The 24,484-nt window shown below is 40.6% G+C and overlaps 1 protein-coding gene across 1 annotated transcript in view; it reads left to right on the forward strand.

Annotated features, from left to right (window-relative positions):
* The window catches only part of cd276 (CD276 molecule), a 75,285-nt gene that overhangs the window by 36,005 nt on the left and 14,796 nt on the right, over positions 1 to 24,484 (forward strand). Inside the window, exons 5-6 of the mRNA XM_074666546.1 lie at positions 16,234 to 16,371; positions 20,067 to 20,108. Coding sequence (XP_074522647.1) covers positions 16,234 to 16,371; positions 20,067 to 20,108 — 180 coding nt within the window. The remainder of the gene's footprint in view (positions 1 to 16,233; positions 16,372 to 20,066; positions 20,109 to 24,484) is intronic.

A 24,484-nucleotide genomic window follows, 5' to 3' on the forward strand; every position in this document is an offset into this window, starting at 1 on the left:
ATGGGTGTGGTTGTCATTTTGGTACCCAAGCTGAGTTCATTGTTGCAAGTTGAGATAATTTTGGCAGGCAGGGTTCTGATGGCCTTGGATTTCATTATGTCCCTGAGTCTTGGTTAAGCCACGTCACACATTGTGATGACATTTTTAGTGCAGTGATGTAACTGGTCATAGGTTTGAATTAAGTGCTGCTTCAGCAGAGTGATTTCTTACATCCAGAGATGAAAGTAAGTGTGTCCTGTTTTGTATTGTGTCCCACAAGAAGAATTAGTGCCGGTATTCCAAAGCAGGGAAGAGGCTGTCAAGGTTACAGAGTAAAATAGGATTCAACTTGTAATCCTGCACATTGTAAATCTGCCATTGATTTACAAGAAAGTCGTGAATAATGTTTCCTCACAGTATATTCCTGTTATTCATCATACATTTACAAGCAAAGAGCAGAGACATACAAAAAGGACAATATAGTGTGCATCATCATGGTGACAAAACATGATAATAAACAAGAAGGATGGGGGGGGGGAGATTTTTTTTTACAGTAACTTCAGGGTCTCCCTGTTAGCTAGGACTAAAAAGGTCCGTCATGTTATTTTAAAAAGAGCAATAGAGAGTGTCAGGAGCTAATTGCTGGGAGAAGTAATGAACACCCATTCTGTTATACAACATATGTGCAATTAAGCCGGGTGTAGACTATGCATGAAACACATTTGCTGTCAGCAATATAACCGTGACTGAATCACACATTTTCCTCTTTTATTTAAGGCTGTTTTAGACAGGAACATTTTTTAAGTGTATTGAATCTGTAAGCTCGTGTTGTTATGCTTGTAACAGTAACCAAGCCCTGCTTTAGTCATAGAAGTATTTAAAACAACCTGTTGAAAACCAATGACTGTGGAACTTCATGCTTTTGATGACCTGTTAAAAAACCTTCGATCCATTTGGAAAATGTTTGTTCTTGTTTTCACCTAAAATGCACGCTGTTTTACTGCAGGAGCCTGAATTACACACTTAATGGGGTGGGTTTAAGGGCTAACATTTTGTTCAAGGACGACTTCACAACAGCCTGCAGCCTTTTGCATTGCTACCTGTCATGTATTTGAAAACAATCTCAGGATTATCATACTTCCCCATTTATTTTCCTTCTTCTTAAGTCTTTCTGAATTAATATTTTCAGTGCCAACAGCCAAAAGCCTGAAACTGAATTTTAAAACACCTTTTTATATTTGTTTATCAGGGCAAGTATTGTTATGTTTGCTTTGGTTTTCATTTTGAAGAAGATTAATGTCTGTTTGAGGGTAGTCAATCCATTTTCTTCACATTTTTTGCAGAGAAACATAATTAAAAAGTGCTGGCTCTTAGGAAGGTATGGGTATGTGGTCATAGATTGAAGCTAATGTTTTTAAGAGATGCTTTACCCTCCTTCGCCCAGTGTACTAAATACTCAAAAGCACACACACTCACTAACTCCACCTCCAACCTCTTTTTTCTTTTGTTTTATTTTCCTTTTGTCTCTGCTCAGTTGACATCATTATCACTTTATCAGCAGTTATTTTTAGTCACCTAAATATTTCAACTTGTTATCTGGAAAGATTTTGTTGTTGTTGTTGTTGTTGTTGTTGTTGTTGTTATGCTATGATGATGAAGCACATCTTAGCAATCCAAAACTAAGAGTGTGGAATAATGTCTGCAGCAAAGCTTGCTAAAAACAGCAGGATCAGGTGTGTGTTAGTAAAGCAGGGGGACAGAGCAAGCACAGAGAGTGAAGCTGTAGTGTTAACAGTGTTTCAAATAAATAAAAAAGCATACATATATTATTAGCTAAAAGCAGCCATTAGAAATAATCTTAAACTCAAAGATTAAAATTATATGATGATAGTTTTTGACAGATCTGCACAAAAAGATCCAAATGCACAACTCAAGAAAGAAATCCAAGTCTTTTAATGAAGGGAAAAAAGTATCAAAGGAAGAACACAAAATTACAGCAACGCCGGAGCAACTTGAGAAAAAAAGAAACAAAAAATCACAGCAGGGCTGGAAAAACTTGGTGGATCATAGTCATGGACAAGGACTTAATGGGCAACACATGACCTGACAATCTGGCACAGGACAAAGGGAGACACAGGCTGTTTTCCAAACTGCCTACTACATACTACATGTGAATGTAGTATGTAGTAGGTACTGCATACTACTTACTGCTTTTGCATGTAGTATGTAGTATGACTGTTCTGTTGGGTCTATTTTGTAGTATACTACTTTGGTTTCACTCTAACTATGGCTGATGATTTTTTTTTTACCTTGACATTTTATTTTATTAATCATACCACAGCTGAAACATCATATTTGATTTTTAATGTTACACCAAAAGTTATATTTTTTAATCAAAAAAATAAATCTGGACAGGATTGAGTTATTATTTTTACAGCTGATGAAAAAGATCTGCGATTACACGGAAACTCAGAGGAACTGAAAACACTGTAGCAAGCATGCCAGGCCTGCAGGAGGTGCTATAACTGTCTTGTTCAGAAGCAGCTTCAGGGAGATCTCCACCGAAGTAGAATTGAGCCGATCATCTGGTGATTGAGCAGCACAAGCACAACACGGTAGTTTGTGACGATCGCAACAACTGTACTGTTGTCCTGTTGTATGCGCTTGCGCAAGGTGGAGTGTAACGTCAGCGTTTCCACTGAAAACGCCGGCTTGCTGTTTACACAGCAAATCCCAGAAAAAGAAAAATCCTAGTCTGGGGGCCATTTTCTAAAGCTTGCGTTTTAGGTCGGCTGAAACGCCGTTTCTGTGTCAACGCGAGGCTGAAACACAACAAAACTTTTGTGTTTCACCCTAAAACCGTTGTCCTGTAAACGGCCCCTCATACAAGGGCACAGCTTGAAACAATGAAAGGCGGGCTCACAATCACAACGGCGGGAAAACATGAGGGCAGGAAGTGAAGTAGCCTGAAACGAGACGAAAGGCATGACTACAAAATAAAAGCCGACATGACAATATAAAAAACAAGACTGAAGGAAAAAGTGCCAACTTAACGTAAGTGACGAGACAGGACAGTTTTCACCATATTCATGCAGCCCTGGTTAGTTCAACTTAAGGTTTGTCACTGCATCAGATGTTCTTTGACTCCCTCAGGGCATCATGTTAAGCTATATTTTCCAGAAATTTTATGATAAATAAGAAAAAAACATCCTTATTTGTTCGAGAACTATCCCTGTATTAGTGATAGTTCCTCTAGTGGTATCCATCCGAGGCATTAGTACAAACATATTACCTCTGACTCCTCTCCCAGCCACAGACGGAGTATTTTCTCAGGCTAAATGACTTAGGTGCACACAAGTTGTGTGGTTGTGATTAGCCATACTCCTGGGGGAGAGATTTACAGAGTGCTTTGTTTTTGTTTGTTTTTTTCTCAGCCTGTCCAAGATATCATATTTTAAAAGCACAGCAAGAAGACAAAGTCTATTTAAGCAATAAGCCATGAGAAGCTGTACTTGACAGTGATTTTGGAACAGCTTAGAGGCATTGTTAGGGACTCTTCTGAAAAAGCTGTCAAAGCACAATCCCGAGTAGCTTTATACTGCTATAAAATAACTGCAATAAAAAAGAGGAGGGAGAATTTAAATGTGCCATAAATGTTAAAACCTAATATTATATCTGTTATACATAATGCAGTTTTATCTTTTGAGTTGTCATTTGAGGTTGTGAGGTATTTTACAAGAACTGACTCAATCAAAAAGTGAGAGGGAAAATGTTTTTATGACTTGCACTCAACATTGGACTGGATCTTCTATGCTATTTCGCAGCATCTGTACTGAGCATTCAAAAGATTGTTACAATGTCAAAAGCCTCAAATGTGTCAAATATCAACTTCAACCAATCAACATCTTAATGAACTGAAGCCCTAGTAGACTACAGTCATTTTTCTGAGCTGGTTTGGTTATGAGACATTGCTATCTGAAGTCCTGCTAGTTTAATATGGGAATAAGGACACTAATTATACTTTAAAAATTAAAGATAAATACACAAGGATTAGACATTGGCCTTTTTTTGATCCATCAGTGAATCAGATGTGTTTCTTCTTTTTTGTCTGAGAGTGGCGTGCCTTCTACTGACCTGCTCCAAAGTCTGAACTCAGACTAACTCAAGTGCTGCTCAAAGAATATTCATCTGTCTCTCCTGAAGCCACTGAAGACTGTAACGGAGGAAAATGAGCAATGCTGTTTTATAACGACAGCCCAAGGCAAAGACATACAGAGTCATGTCTTTAAAAAAATCTGTCATTATATATTCCCCCAGTAATGCAGCAGAGGGAGAAGCATACTAAGAGCTTGTACTCTTTGAAGAGGTCTAGGCTGTTCTTTAATGTTTTGGATAAAAGTTTCATTTCTTTGCAATGCAGGGTTCAGTGTGTTTTCTGTCACTTTGCATTCAGAGATGCTATCATGTTCGCATCAGCTTTTCCTGTCCTATGGTTTTGTTTCTTCAAAAACAAACATTGATTTTTAATCTGACTAAATTATCAGTGATTTTTGAAAGTTTTGAAAGAGATGGTCTTTTTTTAACTTCAACACAACAGAAGGTTGACTTTCTTTGAGCCATTGAAGATTTACAGCAGTCTAAAGTGACACAGCGTAAATGCTGAACTGAATAGCTTGTTGTATTTCTGACTTAAATGAACACTTGATTTGAAGGCTGAATGAGTGTCATGTTAAAGTTCACATCCCAGATGAAATTTCTCACCCACGTCATACTTAACTGATGTAACACAGGAGATGTTCCAGCAATACTGTAGGTGTGCACTTTATAGACTGAGCTCAGAGTTTCTACCTGCACTTTGTTCTTGGTGCAATGAGCCGTTGAAGTGAGCACAATGAAAATGTGGCTCATCCACTGTGCTAGTGTGGGTTTCTATTTGTAGAGGGACTAAAAATTATTTACTGTTTGTTTTTGTGTCATTGAAGTATCCTGACTGTTAATGTTCCCACCTTTGCACGGTGCAATTAACATAGAGTAATTCCCCTAGATAAAATTAAGCTGCTAGCAGAATTGGGTTTTCTTGTTAAGTTAAAGCAATCAGTTTTTTCATACCTACATTGCTGTGAGCTGTTTCATCTGGTTGATGATGCTTCCCAGTCTGCCCCTCTCTTTGGTTATTCAGACCAGGAATTGTGAAAATTAATAATGTTTAATATTTTCAATTTGAGATCAGAAAGGCTCTAAAAAAATCCTTTAAAAGAGTCTTGACGTCACACTTTTGAGGATTATTTGGACAAACATTGGTTATGACTAGCCCTTAATTATGTCACACAGACCCAATCACTGGGAGACAGGCCCTAAGTCTGCCTGCGGGTGTGGACAGCCTAAAGCAACTAAAAGATAAGCACAGGGGCGCTTGAAGGCTTACGAGCAAGGATTTTTTTTTTTCAGATGATTGGCACCAGTGTAGATCAAAATAAGAGTTTGAATATCAGGTTTAAATTTGTTCTGACCTCAATGTCTTGTTTGTACGGCAGTTTTGTGTTTACAGCTTATTTCAAAGCTCAGAGCGACTGAAAATTTAATTAAACTGTTTAAAGAGGAACCAAATGTAGCTCAGGTGGATAATTAAGTTTGGGTTTGTTTCATAGGATCAATGCGTGCACTTTATTTTAAACGGCTCTTCAGTCTATTGATACCTATTTGTCCTTGTCTCTCTGCTCGTAGCTCCTCCACTCGACATAATCAACCAGCCAGTTAGTAGGTTTTGGCACTGATAGCTGTCACTAGTGATTCCGGTCTTCACATCCTCAGCATCTCACGGGCAGCTCTTGTTATAAAGCTAATTAAAAATTTAGACAACGCATTGTTGTAAACCAAGTATTGCACCCAAGTTCCGCCTGCAATGTGAAGATGGCCTTGTAAAGTAATGGAACAACCCCAAAAAAACAAAGAAGAAAATCAATAGTCCACTCTGCCTCCAACATCTTAATGCCACTCTCAGTGGAGAGGGATGTGTGGAAGTGATGGAGTCTCTGTCACTTACTAGACATCAGAGGAGTTTTTAATTGAGGCTCCAGTGGGGCTTGGAGGGACAAGGGAGATGTGAAGAGAGAGGTAGCCTGGCTGGTGTTAGATGAAGTGGACAGGTTATGGGGCCTTTTTTTCCTTCTGTCATCATTCTCCCACAGCAGGGCTGGACAGTACAACCTGAACTTTTATCACAATTATTTGTACCAACAGTATTGTCATACAATTTTTTTTTTTGGTCTCAAACATTCAGATTCAAGATGATTTGATTTCCCTTAGATTGTTACACTTTACTTTCTGGAGTAAAACCTATCATCAATTAACAATTAATACAGTAAACAGTGGCTGTGGAGGAGTTTCACACCTCATGGATATTAAGAGTTCATCACACTAGACAGTCTTACAACAGCTGTTCAGGATTTTTTTGGGTTGAGTCCTAGAGAATATTTTTTTATGCACCATGCTCCATGTGTTTCCCCAATGTTCTTCCACGGCTGACTTGTCCTACCAGTAGGACGGGGAGTCTGGCAAGAACACCTACGATGCAGGTGTTTCTTTTTTTAAGTTTTTCCTCATACTCACTGACATATCTCCTCATGCTTTGCTCTTGTCTCTATTGAGCTGTGTGATAACATTTCCTCACCCCCTTTTTCTTGGCATGTAAATGTGTGTTTGCTTTAGTGTCAGACGAAAGCTCACTAGTCCAAGTGCATTGAGCTGATGCTCACTGTGCACTTTGACATGACATTTAAAATCCATCTGCACCAAAGTACATTGTGAGGCCAAAAAGCATCAGAACACATATTTCCACTGGTATGAAATGTTTTTCTTTTAGTTATACTGTTCTCCTCTACCGAAGGCCAACACAACAAGACATCACACGTACTGGCTCCTTCATGCCTGTAACATGGCCTCTGCTTTACAAACATGACAACCATGCAGTCGACCCTGAGGTGTATATTCACTTAATTGGTGGGTCTACAGAGTATGAGATTACCTTCGACTGTAAAGATAAAAAAGAGTCTAACCTTGCCCTGGGCATATCTGAGTAAGACCTGAAATCCCCCCTTTCAAGGTACCGATGACTTAGCTTTCTCCTGTTTCCCTTCCAGACAAATCAGTCACACCAGTGTTTCTAGTTGTTTACTATACGGATACATAAAAGCTCTCTGACAGTAATTGAGATAACTTCAGTGATTCATCGGCCCTCATTTGTTTACATGACACTTTGGCATTTTAAAAAAAGCACAGTGATGTTTTGCCCACAACAGATGTCTCGTTGCAGTAATTATTTTAACCAGTGACAAATCTCTGCACACAGATAATGTAATGTGATAATACAACATATAAAGTGAATGAAATAATGGGTCTACCAACAAAGCTTTAGTCTGAATGATTTTTAAAAGAATGTTTGTCTTTGTGTATAACACTGTACTCAATTGCACACAATTACTTAATCTAGGATAAGTGTTGCTGGAAATGGACGTGTAGCTCTGAGTCCCTGCTCAGTCTGAAAGGAAACCCAAAGGTAATTTTCAATATTACGAACATGTCTTTCTGCTTTATGTTTTTTGTCTCTTAAATTTATTCAGTGCACTTTGTAATTGTTCTGGCTTAAGTACCTACACGCTAAACATTTTTGTTGTGACTAGCTCACATCCTCATGTGATATTACACCACCAGTAGTAGTAAACACTAGCACAGCTCAGCTAGCTTGTAATTTACTACAGCAGCTTGCAGCAACATATAAGCCCTTATGCTCACATTTTAGTGTGATAAATTCATTTACTTATTGCTTATTTGATGTGGACTTAACAATTACATTGGACAAACCAGATGCATTGTTTTAAGCGATTTAGCACAAGTGCTAATTTACAACACTTGTCCACAAGAGGCTTTTGTAAAATGATAAAATTAAGAAATGACGAAAGGAAAAAAAAAGTACAATGTACAATAAAATATGACGATTAAAAAGAAGCCATTTTCCATATTAAATACATACATAAAATGTAACTCCTAGGCAACATGATCAGTCGTCAACCAATTAAAATTATTTATGCAAACACTGTTGTTTTGATTTAAGCCATTTTTAAGTCCTTTGTTAAAAGTGTTCTTGTTTGTCTCCAGGTTTAGATGTATAGGCGGTAGGGATGGGTACCGAATTAGGTACTTTTATAGGTACCGACCGAATTCTGTCAAAAGTACAGATTATCGATTCGGGTAAAACCAAAAGGTACCATGTTTAGGTACCTAAACACATCCTTGTGACTATGAGGGAATAGAAGAGTAGGCAATTTTCCACACTGAGCATGAACACACCATTGCAAGGTTATATATCGAAAAGTACATGTGTTAAATTATTTTTTTTTATATTTCATTAGTAAAAAAATGATATTTTCTACCACATAAACACAAGAAAGTACTGAAATCGGTACCGAGCTTTGGTACTGTATCGTTTCAGCTGTGAAGGGTACCCATTCCTAATTGGCGGAAAGTTCCACAGTTTTGCCCCTTTGACAGAAAGAGCAGACTGTCATAGTGAAGTCCTGTGTCTTGGGACAAGACAATCACCACTGGCGGAGGATTGTGTGGCTGTCCTGTGATAGCTCTGACGCCTGGTGGCCAGTTTAGAAAACAGTATTGACTCTTGATTGTTTAAACATTTAAAAAACAGTTTCAGAACACTAACAGCCCCAAAGAAGCCCTGATCAGTTTCTTTCTAGCAATCACAGATCACATTGTAGACACAGCAGTTTGTTACTGATTGCAGACAAAAAAATAACTACCGGTTCCCTTCAATGGTCTTTCACATTCCTCATTGTGACTCTTTTTTATGAAATATATTTACAAAAACACATCCAATCACTGCAGCGTTGACTGATTAGTTTCAGCTGCTAACAGTAGTTTCAAGAATTACAAATACCTGCTTATAGTAATAAAAAGTCCTCTCTATGATGATCTGGTTTGCTCTTGTTGGTAATATAGAGGCATCAGTATTAATTAGAGTCTTGTTCATAACCAGTTAAAAATGCATGACGGTAGGTTGATTAACTCGGTAATAAGCCCATTCCATGGAGAATTGGTCTGCAAGTAATAAATGTGTCAACTGTGACTCGTGTATTTTATAGGAAGATGGAATACCTTATATGACGTGTGTTGTAAAATATAAGAAATGATCTTAGTTTAAGGGCTGCATTCTCTCAGTAGTTTAAAGTCAAGCACAGTCTGCCTCTGTGTCTCATTATAACCTTCCTTAATAGTGTGAGACCATTCGACAGCAGGGAATAATCACCCGTGGATCAATCAGGTTAGAGTCAGACTCATTTTACCACCATGCCTCACACACTCATCATTCTGAATCCATAGTTCTGCTCTACAAGCAGAGAGTCTGTGGACTGTGAGCCAACCTTCCTCTGGAGAAAGGTCAGAAGCAGCCTGACGTGTGTGAAGGACAGCTTTAGGAGGTGAAAGTGGACTTATACCACCAAACTCATTGTGATTCTTCCAAGTGTATCATTCACACAGTGAACAGCTTAATGCCTGCTCGCTTGCAAACCCACAAACTCATTCACCTGCTTGTGTTTTCTTTCACTCAGGTCGCCTAATCACTCACCTGCTTACCCCATCCCTCCAATCTCCTCTGACTCACTAACTCATCCTCCTCCTGCTCACCCTCCACCAGCAGATGGCTTTTATAGTCCTCCTTGCTGTGGAAAAAAAAAAGAAGGCTGTTACAAACTTTATTCCTATAAATGCAGAGCCATTATTCTATTTTAATGTGCACGTCTGCACAACATACACTTGTGTTTGCCACGAGCGCATGGCATCAGGGGAAGGGCAATAATGTCAGACAAATTGTGTAAGTAAATGGGCGCTAGGTCGTCCTGGAGACGAGCGCGTTGCCTTCCTGCATGCCAATAAGACAGTGAGGTAGCATCTCGGTGAATAGCAATTTATTGAAATGCAAAAAGAGGAGAGAAGGCTCCAAGCTAAGATGCTGACAGGACAAAAACCTGTCGCCATCCATCTCAGTTTGCCAAGTTTTCCCTCTAAAAGTGAGCTCTTCGTCCTCTCCCAGTATGTGAAGAGAGGTGTTCCCAAGAAATACTGCGAGAACATCTGGTGTGCCCTGTGTTCACAAGCTTTTCATGCGGGGCCTTGATAGAGGGAGGGGGGTTTAGAGGTTTTGATGGACATCTTCAAGGTTAATAATAAAGGCAAGTAATTGAAACTGAAGCTGAAACAAATTCAAAGTCATTCGTTCAATGTAATCCTAATATTCATGCTCATGTTTTCCATTCTGGTTAATCCGTGTCCTCTGACACCAAGGCCATCTTCTTTCCATTAGTACTTGTGTTATTGTTCCTGCCAATCTCAACCCTGAGAGATCGACAGTGCTGCTCGGGAACTGAATAAAGAAGTTTAAATCACCGGCATCAGTGAGCCTGTTTGCTCTCGCTGAGGTAGTATGCATCAATCACCTCACCACTGTTGTGTGAATGTGATTTAAGCATGAGCTCTCGTTTAGTCTCACTGAGTTTTATATCTCATTCACTTCACTGTTCTTCCCCGGCCTTACTGCATTGTCTGAATGAATGTCTTTATCTCTGCCATACGACTCATTTTTAGAGAGATATATAAGCCTATTTCAACTCCCAGGCCTGGCTGTGCCTCTTTGGTCTCAGGGGCTGTGTAGCCCTCAAGCAGGGCCAGGCCCTGTTGCTGCTGCTCACCCCCTGGGCGAGCCCCTAGTCCACCACGACTTCTGTGATCAACGCTTCTCTTCTCTTTCTTTCCCTATTGTCACAAGCAGGCAGAATAAGGTCAGGTTGTTCATCTTGACAATGAAATAAAAAAAAACCTAATTGACTCTTCCTCTCCCCTCGCGTATCACCGCAGCTTGTCTACAATGAGCCTTGAGGCTCTTCTTAGCCTGAAGCCATCGTTCTGTCAAGGGACATTATTCTCCTTTGGTCACAGCTTAAGAGGCTAGGTTTCTTCTAGGCAGGTAAAACTGGGCTGACAGTGTGAGAGAAAGCAGCTTTGATCTCCACTGTCTTCAGGTTGCAGAACCAGGATGACAGGCAAGGGAGTCTTAGGAGCACTTTATTCCTCCAAAGGTGCTGGAGAGAAAACACTCAGGCTTGTAAAAATGCCTGCAAAGCTTGGCTCTCACATTCACTGAAGCCCAAACAATACCTAAGCCTGCCCCTTGCGAGTCCCCTATAGGGTCTTCCAGAGATTTAGGGAGCCTCATTTCTCACTGGTGATGTGCCCTGTGTTAGAGCCTCCATATGGAGGTGGTGTTTTATCATACTCTTGCCTGCCCCCATTAAATATCTATTTTTACCTTAGCAGTCTGCTGTGGCCTCCTGTGATGCACAAAACACCTATGATGAAGCGCCAACTATAAGAAGTAACAGTGAATGTGCTGCAGGTGTGGTCGATGTTACCTATAAAAAAATGTTGTAAATATCAGGTGAAGGTATGTTTGTAGCAACCCTTGTTACCGTAGCATAACCCTTGTAGTATTTGAGCGAAATTTAGAAGAGAGAAGCTCAAAGAGATGGACTAAGTAGATAACCTGCACACACTAGAAGATAATAAAACACAATTTTGGGGTCAAATGTCCGATAATGTTAACTTAATACTTTAGAAAAAACTGTTTTAGTACAATCTAAATTTTTATATTGGATTTATTATGGAGTTTTCACATTTAACAAGATCTCAGTAAAATTGAGAACAGATATGTCCCTTGTGTGTTCAGATCAGAGCATGTGAGCGGAGCAGTGGAATTTTTCAAAAGAGTGCGGAGCAAGATTTTTTTTTCAAGGTTGGGAAGGTGGAGCGGGGTGCTATCCCACTCCACTTCTACTCTGTTACTGTTCACATCACGAGTCTGAAGCATGCCAAACCTGGCCCAGAACCAGAACCAGAACCAGAACCAGAACACAATTTTTGGAGTAAGCATGGAGCGGAACGGGATGTAGTCTTGATTGGTCACCGAGTGGTAACAGATGGAGCAGCATGGTGGGACTTTGAGCAGGGAGCAATGGGGTGGACACTTTTGGGAACGTGGAGCAGAAATTCTCACCGCTCCCCAGTGCTTACATGCTCTGGTTCAGATACTTATAGATTTTTTGCACTATTTTTATCCCAAGTATTCGACAAGGGCATTGAATAAATGAAAAAAAGAAACAGAAGTTACTTAAACTGTTACTTGATAATCTGTAATTATTTTTCTGCTTCTGCTTTCATGTGAAATAATTGTTATGACTTTTTTTTATTATTCCAAACTAATATCATAGGTCTAAATGTGAAAGCAATCATTATAGAATAAAAATGCCATAAGAAAATTAGTGTGAGGTCAGTAAATGCTGCTATAGATAGGGCAAAAATCCTGGCAATATGAAGCGCAGCTTTATTAGCTTCCAAAAATGTATAATCCGCTGAAATCTATCAAAACAGTTTTTAGGTTAAGCATTTTATTGGAAAACAATTTACTGAAACATCACTGCAGGCTTTCAGATCTTTTTAAAACATGAAAAGTTCCCCATTTCTATGTCAGTTATAGACTGATTCAAACTACATACTTTATCACCTCCCCCTGCTGTAGGTTTACTTGTTAACTGATATTTAATGTTAGAGTCAGTGAAAGCAGGTGGACCAGAATGCAAGCTCACCCTGGTTATAAAATGAGTTCCCTTTTTCTCAAGATTTATTTACAGAGAAAGATTTTCTCAGGATTAAATCTTGTTTTTAACCATTTTGATTGGGAAAAAAACAAAGCATATTAATGTCTTTTAAAATAAATTGGCAAATTTAAAGGAATAAAATGTGATCATATGTGTGTGACGAGCTGATCATGGTGACAGGTGAGGCAATAGTATCTTTAAAACTTAGTGGGCTTACCATCTTCTAGCATTACAATCGGTCACGTCATGTTCATCACAGTTTCTTATTTTCTCTGCTGCACTGGTAACGATTCACTTTCAAATAAGATAAGGGTCTTTAAAGTTGTAGGCTTGGTCTCATAGAGCTCAGAGAGCGATGGAACCACACATCCAGTGTTCTGTTGTTGGATTGTCAACACTTTTTAACTCATTGAAAAGAACAGTCTTTGGTGGTATTTCTTTAAAATAGAGCTAACCTTCTCCTTCCATTTTTCTCCATTCACCAAGTAAGATGAGATGTTGACTCCCAGGAATTTGTAGCTTCCCACTCTGTGTTATCAGTAACTCCCCCTTAGTAGTTGGTTAACCTTTTCTATTTCTGGGTTGCTTTGTTGACCATGTCTCTACATCTTTTTGATCCCACTGGCACTGTAGCAGTGAGGTTCGCCTCAGTTATGTGGTGTACACTTGCTTTGCAGAGAAGTTGCACAGTCAGTTCTAACAAATATCTACAATTATACAGAAGTGTTTTCCCACAAGCATTTGAAGGCAGAAAAACATCTTATTTCTTGGGTATTTATGAAAAGAAAACTTAGTGAATGGATGTTATTTCCGTCTAATAGGAATATTATTATCTTGTTCTGTTCTCAATTATGTGATTTAATCTCATGTAAAGCGACTCAACACTTTTTAAAATGTATTCTAATGTGCATTAGTGTCTCAATAAAGGCCAAGTGTGGAGTAAAGTTTAGCCTGTTAGGTGCAGCTCTGAAGAGTGCAGACTCTGGGTAATGTGACAGTGCAGCCAAAAGCACTCCATCCTTCCCTTTGCACTGAGGGAATAGGGAATGGGGGAAAGGGAGGATAGGTAAACAGAGCCATTAGAGACAAATCTATTTCTGAAGAAAACAAAATCACATCATCAAACAAGAGAAAAAGAAAAATATGATCCTGCAGCCCTTTGGGCCCCGGCGCTGCAATGATAGCCGACTATGGCATTTGTCTTTATCAGTCTGCCTTGAGGGAGGGAGAGTGTGGTGGGAAGGTGTGAGGATAAAAGAGGATGAGGAGACAATGGAAACAAAGAGGATCCTGTCGTCTTCACCTGCACTAAGAGCTAGACATGTTTATTACTTCTCTGACTTTATGAGAGGGGAAAAGCTCATGTATGATTATCTTTCTGTCATACATGTTATGTAGGTTCACTGCTGGTATGAAGCAGCTCTCAGATGGTCAGTCTCTAAATATAACAGAGTGAAGGGCTCAGTGGACAGCAAGCCACAGCACCATCCGTCATGACTAGCCCGGGGAGGCATACACAGCTTCATCAAAATGACAAGATTGACTCTCCAGATTTTATCCTTTTTCTGTGACATTTGGTTGTTTATCCTGCTTTGCAACAGCAGCACCAGAGAGTCTTTGTGGTGCCCTTTGTAGGGAAAGATACTCTTAAAAAGGATGTTTATAAATAGAGTTAAATACACTTGGTGACCAAGAATTACACTGGAGAATATATGTTGAATGTGTGGCATTTACATGTATATGTGTACTGCACACGTTGCCTGTTAAAAAGGCGGAGGGTCTATTTCACCAAGTTTAATAAGCCCAGGCGTTGATATTCATAAAGAACGAATAACAAGTCAATGAGTACGCAGCCCTGCTAGCTGCTTTGTGGCTCTATATTTTATCACATCATTGGTATGAGCTAAATGTTACTTTCACAATAGCAACATGCTAACACTGGCATTACTAGCATTTGGGTGTTGAGAAGTCACAAATATGGCTGAAGTTGATGGGAAATTTAGATCATTTTCAGTTATTTTATCATAAATCAAAGTGCCACATCTTAGTTTTTCCAAAAATACATTTATGAACAAATGTGCTGCCAATTAGGGAAAAAATGTGTCGTCAGAATCCCCAGACTCTACACCCCTTGAAGTCATGAATATCTGTACAAAATGTCACATCTACTTATAGTTGTTGATGAACCAGTCTGGAGCACAAGCATTAGACACACCAACAGACAGACCGACATTTCTGTCCCTGGAGTCAAGTAAGGATTGCTAAAAACAACAGCAGAGTAAAGGCTGAACTGTTTTTTTTAATTGGCCTGTTTTATCACTGGTGGGTACATGTCCCACCTCCTCCTCCCTTCTATGGCCAACTGTGTCCTTTCATTAACTCTGTTTCATAGGACAATCAGGTACATTTGTTTCTCACATCACATGGACTGGATTTCCATCTAAGGATTCATCCCCTCCAAAAGGACGCCTCTATTTGCCCTCCATCTTGGCTGGGCTGTATTATAGGCTGTCTGCCTGTCTTCATAGCTGTTGCCAAGTCCTTACAGATGCTTCATCATTTCCTCTTTCTAATGCCAGTCATCTTTCAGCTTTTTTTTTTTTCATTATTATCTGCCCAGAGCGGGCACTCTCTGAAGGAGGCCTGTTTGTGCTACAGCCAGGCTCACAGCGATTTAGCAGCTCTGCTGTTTTCTTTTCTGCTCCCTGTGTTCACTTGAATACCCAAGGGAAATTTTCTCCATGTCTGATATCTCTTCCTGTGCTGCTGACCAGCTCTTATTTTCCTCGCCAGTTTACAGTTTGCCAAGATAGTGTCACTTAAATTTTGATGCCTAATTGTCTGGAAAGTTTATGTTGACATATGTAGCATGTAAGCTATTTTACCTTGCTTCGAATAAATCATAGAGTATAAATGTTTCTTTCCCGTTTAAGGTGTTGTTGAAGGTGTAAACATAAAGCAGTTATAGAATATTAAAGCAAATGCATCAGAATTTAGTTGATCTGAGCAATGTGTAGCAGATTGCAGGGGGTGGGATAGTTAGCGCCAACATCCCCTTAATGCTGTGCCAATGCTGTTTGAGTGAAACGACAACACAGCCTTGTGCGTCTGGTAAGCTATGTGCCATCTGGACTCAATTGAAAGACTCAAGAGTCTTAATTGGACACTGGTAAAGAAGCTCTTACTCCAAGCACATAAAACAACTCATTGGCAGCTCGTCCCTGCTTTGTCTGACAGTCCCACTGTTTCTGAAAGTCAAACCTGATACGGAGATGATATCGCAATGATGACAGGGATGATGATAGCAATAATCATCAGCGGTGTCATCATGTTGTGCTTAAGCTGTTCTGCTGTCGAGATAATTCAGGATTTTTATGACAACTTCCTCTGTCAGCAGATTTGTCAAATCGCAAAATAATGGTGATGGATGCAGCGGTGACAGTTGTGCTCTTATTTTTGCTCTGTAAGAGTGAATAATGAGTCCCTCCCTCCACCCCCCTCCTGCTTTCTCTCCCTGTACCCTTTGCTTCAGGTCAGAACATCGCGTTCCCCCCGGTGGCTCTATGGGTAACTGTTGGCCTGGCCGTGTGTCTGCTGGTGCTCCTCATCGCCCTGGCTGCTGTCTGCCGCAGGAAGATCAAGGAGAGCTGCGAAGAAGCAAGAAGAGAAGGTAGGTAGAAGGGGAACGGTATCAGTGTATTTCCTGAAAAAGGAGTAAGATTCAATTGGTGGTGCTTCTGTTTAACAGCCATGTTTAATCCTTGAGATTAGATAAAAGCATGTTTTAGGCATGTAAGGCCTTTATTAGGCGTAATTTGAAATCTGGAGCTACTCTGGGGCTATATGTACTAAAAGATAAAGTAATTAAATAGTTTTCTGTTTTTTCTTGGACTGCGTTGGCCTTTTGTGAGCACAGTTCAAGGGCTCACTGAATAATGGATGCTAACCTATCATTCTCCTTTCAACCCTTCTTAGGGCCTTCATTAAAATGCAGAGTGACTCCTTAAACTCTTCAGATAGTGGGCCAGTAAATGATATGCATAATTGCGACGTGTTGCCTCGATCATGTGGGAGGCACTGTGAGAGCGAGGGAGAGAGATAGAGCAGAAAGCAGTGATGAGATGTTAACTGCTCAAGGAACTTTGAGAATCCAGGGGGAGTTCTGCTTAATGCGTATAGGCAGAATCTCAGATGGTGGGACACATATCTTCGGCAAAGAGGAACATCATTACTCGGGTCCAGTAATTAGCGTTGTGGAATAGCCGAGGATCGCCGCGAGTGCAAAGAGAAAAAGTTTTGAAATGAGATAGATAGTGCAGAGCCACCAGCTCTGCTGTAATGAGATCCGCTCAGAGTGGAGGAGACATTTAAATAAAGGTCAGCCAGTGTCTGCACCAGGGCCCAGAGGTTTGAAAATAAATATGGAAGTGACACAGACTCAGAGGAAAGAGTAAATAGCTCCATGGAACATATGAAATCAAATGAAATGGAAAGAGAAAAATATAATGCAGTCCCTCCCACAGGGCAAAAGGCTTCCAGGGTTGTGGGGTCCTTTGTTCATTCGGGTGGATGAGAAGTTGCGTTGCCTGCCCGCAGCTCCAACACCAAAGGCTGGACTGATTATGTGGTCGTCCACTGTCTGCTTTATTGAAATGTTAAGTCTTATTCTATCCCCTGCCAGCAATGCTTCTTCAGCCACTGATGTTTTCCAAGCACGAACCTGAAGAGTGGGGGGCGCTGACTTATTCACATATCATGCAGGCTCTTGTACTCCTCACAGAATGATATTGTGTGAATACAGATGTGGAGGGGCTTAAAAAAGTTTTTCTACACACATATCTTGAGCTGTAGGGGAGGGCAGAAAGCGAAGAAGTGCAACTTAATTGTGGTTGTCTTATCTTTTAATGGCATTCTCCGTTATGGTCAGATTGAAGTGGATGCTCTTCCCTGTGTCTCAGCAGCGATGGTCCAAGGGTCAGTGAAAGTGGAGGAGCAAGAGATTCATTTTTCTTCCCTGTCATAACATATGTGGAAAAGCAAACATGTAGTGTAACAGAGAAGAGCAGCTTGTGGTATTGCAGTTTTAAGTGCAATCTCAATTCCAGAAGCAGTGTTTTCTCAACACCAGTGATTCTATTCTCTCTGATATGCTTTTTATTCTCTGTTTAATCCCTCTCCTTGTCCTGCTTAACAAAATGACCGTGGCTATGTGTCTTATATATTCCTACAGTGACTGCAAAGCTCATCCCACATTTAGATAAGCATGTGATTTCATCAGACCCATGCATGCAGATCATGCGTAGGTGACATGAGCCGGGTCTCCCCTGCGTGACGGATGAAAGTCATGAGGGAAGCAGTATTCTCCCTGGGGGCAGGGGGGTTTACCCCAGTTGTGCATGTGTTTTCCAGGGTTTAACCCTCAGCTTTACAGTGATTACCCGTCTTTGTGTGCAAGTGAATCAATAGACACAAAGATCTATTATTTCATACTGTCAGGATATAAAAGCCCTGATCAAAATATTGACAAAATGAAGCCATCCTTTTTTTCAAATGAGCAAAATCTTCTCTTTTTTGACATCAAGAGTTGATGTTCAAAAGAAAGCGGATAAATGGAATCCCGCACAAATACTGCTGTCATTAAGCTTTATGTCTTTTTATGCACAAGGCTTAAAAAGAAGGTTCTGCTGTTTGAGCGTGCACGTATGAATTAATTAGTCCCACTAATCAGTGTATTTATAGGACTTAAGGTTTAATAACTAGAGCCATTTGCACTCATGAAGGCACAGTAGTGCTCAGGAACATTCAGCAGTAGTGTTGGACTATTTCTGTGTCGAGGAATCATGGAGACAGAAAGGGAGGATGATGATGAGGAACGGTAGCACTCTTCTGGCTTCACTGAGTAGCTGTTTCTGGCCCCTGACTCTCATCTTTTATGTGGTTTGTCCAGCTTTAGAGCTTAAGCCGTAACCACACTTCTCTCCCACTCTCCACACACACACACACACACACACACACACATGCGTGCACTCACGTTTGGGATGCAGCAAACATGGGCATAAAATTGTAACACTCTGAATGTACAAGGGCAGCAGTTCTCACTCCCTGTCCTGTGGATGCCCTCGCCTTCACCCTGACTTTAAGGTGCCTTTAAATGAGCCTCGCTCCTTGTTCCCCAAGGTATTTCCACTGCTGCCTCAGTGGTGATACTGTTGGTCGATTTGGAGGTGTGGAGTGAAACGGTGAAGGAACAGGCTCACACATCTGTGAGGATACTCAGCTACAATGTGTATGATGTGAAGTAGTGGTATGTTTCTTTTTGGAGGGGTTTTGTGAAGTTTTTACTGTCAGATAGCACACATACACAGCAAGTTAGTGTTACATCTGCACCCCTCAGAGCCATACTGAATGGCCAAAGACATGCCTGTTATGACTAATGATGGTGCCACAATTATGAATAAGTATTTACTGTGCAGACTGAAGTAATGTATGATTAAACTGAATAAGTGATAAAATCAGATTTCATAACAGAGAGGTAGGGTAGTCTGAAGAATGTGGTGTAGGTGGACCCATGCATACAAATGCTGTTTGAATCTGCAAACTGTGTTCTGCTGCTGTAATAATAAGGATTTTTGCTTAATTTCCCAAGAGGATTATAGTCTTTGCTGTCAAAGTCAGGGAAAACCAAGAATACACGCAGGAATAAAAACAAATGAATTGTGTTGCCTTGACATTTAATTTTGTTCAATTATCAGTTTAATCTCACATATCAGACACTGAATAGTAAATCTCAGGCTCAATTGGGGTTGGAATAGCATCAGAAAATTAATATCAGCAGCTTCGACACTCAGTCTCTGTGCTATTTTTAACTTGTGTGTGTGTGTGTGTGTGTGTGTGTGTGTGTGTGTGTGTGTGTGTGTGTGTGTGTGTGTGTGTGTGTGTGTGTGTGTGTGTGTGTGTGTGTGTGTGTGTGTGTGTGTGTGTGTGTGTGTGTGTGTGCGCGCGCCCACATGCATGCAGCTTGCGTATGTAAGTGTGACAGCCTTCACCAGGTTCCCTCTCAAACTCTGTTGACAGTGGGTTTCCAGAAAGCCAGCAGCTAAAGCCTAATGTGATTACTGTCTTTGTGAAAAGGCTGGATAAGAGGTTAAGGGGTGGGTATGGCTCCGTGTGTGGATGCATGTGTGTGTGGAACGTGGTGGGGGTACCACTGTGGGGATTTTCGTCGTCATATAGCTCTCTCAACACAGCTTGTCCTTTGAGCTGTGAAGGATCAGCTCACCATAGGCGTGCGATGAAGTGACTGCATTGTGAGACTGTCTTTGTGCTGTGGCTCCCTCTGATAATGACCCCTCTGTTTTTCCACAGCTGAAGAGGCCAAGGAGCTGGAAGAAGAGGAGTCAAAGACAGGTCAGCCAATCCACACCTGGTCAAGACTCAGACCCTGCTAGTATCAGGGACTTACTGTTTGAGATAGCTTGCAGTGAAAAGTAGCAAAAGGAAAGTAGCATAATGAAAATTCACTTGTTAAATTTCTACACATTTCATCCAAACACAATATATGAAAACACAGGACCTTGCATTGCTATTCACTCAACTTAAGCATTGATGACTTAATATTCAAATATACTTATTTTTGCTTTTTTCTTTTGTTTAAAGGTACCATATTATTTTCCTTTTCTGCAGTTTAATATGGATCATTGATGTCTTCATGAAATGTTAGTAACATGTTTAGGTCCAAAAAGCCAATAAATCGAGCACAGCAGCATTGTTTCCAGCCTCTCATAGCCCCTCTGTTCAGAACGGTCAGATTTAGTGGGCGTGACCTTCATATGTAAATGAGCCACCGCTGATACCGCCCCGCGCTTCCACGTCCCCGAGAGCGGCGCCACGAGCTCCAAGTGCATAATGTTTAGAAAACAGTGAAGCTTGTTAACCGTAACATTACAGGCTACAACAATGGGCTAACTGAAGCTAAAGTTAGCATCCTGAAGCTAGCACAGAGACCGGGGGACACTGAGGAAAAGCTCTTACATCTGCTCTACAGCACACAGCATTTAAAATACTCACATTTCCAGGGTCTGAGGTTTGTTGGCGGATGGTTGGTAATGCGCCTAGATTCAGGACCAGTCTATTCACTAGCCCTCTGTTGTTCTGTCCAGAGTTGAAAAAGCAGTCAGCCATGAAGTGATTAGCACACACATGCACAGTTTTACTGAGTGTAGCTGGCACATATCCTTGGTTCCTTGCTAAGTCTTGTCTTCACCTGAGATGGGAAGCTTGAGCATGGAACTATGTGGCTGTTTACAGCCAAAAACAAAGCAGCACTTCAGCTTTGGCATTCTGACCAGCAGCAGGGAGGGGAGTGGGCGGGGGTATCTGCTCCGGTGGACCAATCAGGTCAGACTTGCTCCTAATTGGTCAAAAAAGGGAATCGCTGATGTCAGCAAATCCTGGAAATTCCAAACAGCTTGTTTTAGGTCAGGATTTTACATTCACAAGCACTACTAACTACAGGTCTGGTCAATAAAAGACGACTTAAAGGGATTTTTGCATAATATGGGACCTTCAACACACGAAAATAGAAACTTTTGCATGAACCAATTAACCTAAAGACAGGCAGGTGACCATATCACAGTAGTTACAGTTTTCAGAGCCAAACACTTAAAACACTTTGTATTTGGATTGAAAAATGCAAAAAAAAAAAAAAAACCACACACAAGTAAATGAAGATGCATTATTTTCATCACCTTTTACAACTGCGGGATACTTTGTGTTAGTTTATCTAACAGCGATAAAACCCATTTTATTTAGCAGTACAATGGAAGTACATAGAAATTCAAAGGGAAATGAATATTCAAATTAATTCTTTTGAGATGTCAACTATTCTGCATTCAGCATTTTGAGCTTTATATGCACATTTAGGCTATAGGCATCTCTAAGGACAGGAGGTAACACATTTTATTAGCCCAAAACTAGAAGTTGAAATAATTAGTGCTGCCATACAAGTGGTTAAAACCCGGTATTTTAAAGAACCTTCATTTTTATATATTTTATTATTATTATAATTATTATTTGCAAATTTAAAATCTTAAAACCTACTTCAGTACTATTTTTTAAAGGCAATCTATTTTCACATACTGAACTAAATGTTATATAGCCACAAAAATATCAGATAGTGTAAACATCAACCGAGGTGTATTTCTTCTGTCTATTTAAAAGTAAATCCAGGTGGCAGGGTGACAGAAACCCAGCAGAACGAGTAACTGAATTTTAAGTTTGTTTACTGATGTGTGAGGGAACGCTGATGAAGTATGAGTGCACGTGAGAAATGAAGCAGGCTCCAGGCACCAAATCCATTCAACACAGCAACCCCCCTGGCATAAGTCTTTCACGTTTTGTGACTGTGTAAGTGTTTGAGGCGGAGAGACGGAGACGAAACTGCTAATTTAGCAATGCCAACAAGCTGTTTTACATTACACGTTCCCCCAAAGCTACAGCCATAACAGTGAAATCTATCTTGCCTATAAATTTAATGGTAACAAGTTCTGCGATTTCCAAGTTTCTCAAAATGCCAGCAAGAGCCCTACCGTGTCCTGCACTCAAATGATCCTGTTTACCAAGACGAATTGATTTTGCTCTGAGTCTTGGCTGAATTGTGTTATGCATATTGTTGTCACCTGGAATAAGCTGCTTGAATTTTTATGATGTGAAATACAGCAAAATGGACTGAATGACATCACCTGTGACAGCCCTCCTTCTATTTAATGCTACACTGGTTTTCAAGACACTGTTCTTTATAATCTGTCTACTTTCAGACCAATCAATAAAGACAATACCCAGCAGGAGCTTTGTACCCTTTTTAGAAAATGTGCCCCTCAGCAAAGAGACATTTCACAAAGTGTTCAAAGCCAAGCATTTAAACAAAGGAAGTAAATGAACAAGTTTTCAGCCTGCAAGGTCTCTGTGAAGCTTCGCTCAAGAAGAGTGGCGCCTCGAGCTAACAACTCTAAACAATCATAACATGCTCACTAACTTCATTTAATGTGTGTTAGCATGTTAAAATTTTATAGTTAGTGTGAAAAAAGTGCTGCCAAAGCTGGAGTCTGCTTGTTGCTCGGCCTGGTTGTTCAAATCCAAAACACACACACACACACACACACACACACACACACACACACACACACACACACACACACACACACACACACACACATATTTAAATGTATAATTACTTTTCATTTTTTTATTAAGATAAGTCATGAATGAACAGGTGCTGGTGAGAAGACTGTTTCTTTCTGAAGAACGAAGCTAGTTTCAGGTCTTCAAGCCCTGCTAAGCCAACAGAGTTCCAGTAACTGCCACGTCTATTTCATCACAAGAAAGGAAATAGGCACACATTTTAAAATGTCAGACTCATCTTAAATATGCATTTAGTAAAATCAAAGATATCCATGAGATCTGTATATTTACATCTGAAAGAAGTTATAGGTTTTGCTCAATTCTCATCTTTAGCTTTCAGTAATTCTAGTGGACCAGAACTTATCCTTCTATGTGCCTCTATTCCTGTGATGAGAGTTATGTGATATTTTGCCAAGTGTGACCTTATGAGTCCAGAATTAATTTCCCCATTAGCAAGCAGAGCAAGCAGAGCGAGCTTTCTTCTGCCTGCCTGCCCAGCCTCAGCGCCCACCCCTCACAAACCTGAGTGGTTCTCCCTCAAGCATTAATGTCATTAGAGTTATTCATTTGACTCCTTCTTTAGTCTGATTGAATTATTTAGCTCTTCTGTGGACAGCAAAGTTAATACCATGTGATTTTAATAAGCTGAGAGGTGACTGGGAGTCTCTAAGTGAAGGGGGACAATGACTTTTATTCTCTAATGCCTCTCTCATGAATGTTTCAGAGAGATCTGTGCAGCAAGGAGCAGGGTCAGCTATCCCACAACTAGTAAGGCTTCATAGGTCAGCTGTAGCTAAAGGGAACTTGGAAAAGAAGACTACAAATAGAAGACAGTAGTTTGCCTGTGCTCAAGTGACAAGAAAACAACTTGCAGCCACCCCAGCTCACCCTGCCTCACGTCACCGTCCGTGCACCTGGTTGATCCAGGTGGACGTTGTGGGCGCTGAGCTGGTGAAGTCAAGTTAATGGCCCTGCCTTCTGAGATCACTCTGTAAGCACTCCAGACAGGCAGCTTTGTTTTGCCATCTGGCTCCAATTGCGCTGACAAAAGCAGAGGTTCCTGTATGAGACAATGGAGCTGAAATGAGCCCCACTTTAATAAACCCAGGATGATGGGGAGCCACGTTTGTGTGTTATCTTAATGAGCTGTCCAAAGGAGAGCGCGCCTCCCCTTTCAAAGCCAGCCTGATTCGAACAATAACCAGTGATAACTAGGGACCTGGGCCCATTCATTTGCAATAGGGTTGGATCCCTTTGTTGCCTTTACAGCAGAGGCAAATAATGTTTAACAAACAGCGGAGCTCAAATTCTGGATTTTGCTGCAGCCAACAGCAGCCCCTTTACACACTCATGCACTGAAGGGCAAAGTGACACACACACACACTAGACACAGATAAAAGCACTTTGATACACTAATCTGCATCCACATTTAGAGATGTGCCGTGTGTATGCATCTTGCTGGCTTCATCCCTCACCTCCCCACCTCCTCTCTGAAATGTGTTCAGTAATCTGAGCATGATGTGCTGTTTAGAGGGGGCTGTAGTCACGCAAGTGCAGCTCCTCCTGTCAGAAGCTGGCTTTAGTTTGTGTGCACTAGCCCCTGT

The sequence above is a fragment of the Halichoeres trimaculatus genome, unplaced genomic scaffold (genome assembly GCF_033239565.1).
Source record: "Halichoeres trimaculatus isolate MK-OKI-2021-1 unplaced genomic scaffold, fHalTri1.1 fHalTri1_scaffold_3, whole genome shotgun sequence".
In the NCBI taxonomy this organism is placed as follows: domain Eukaryota; kingdom Metazoa; phylum Chordata; class Actinopteri; order Labriformes; family Labridae; genus Halichoeres; species Halichoeres trimaculatus.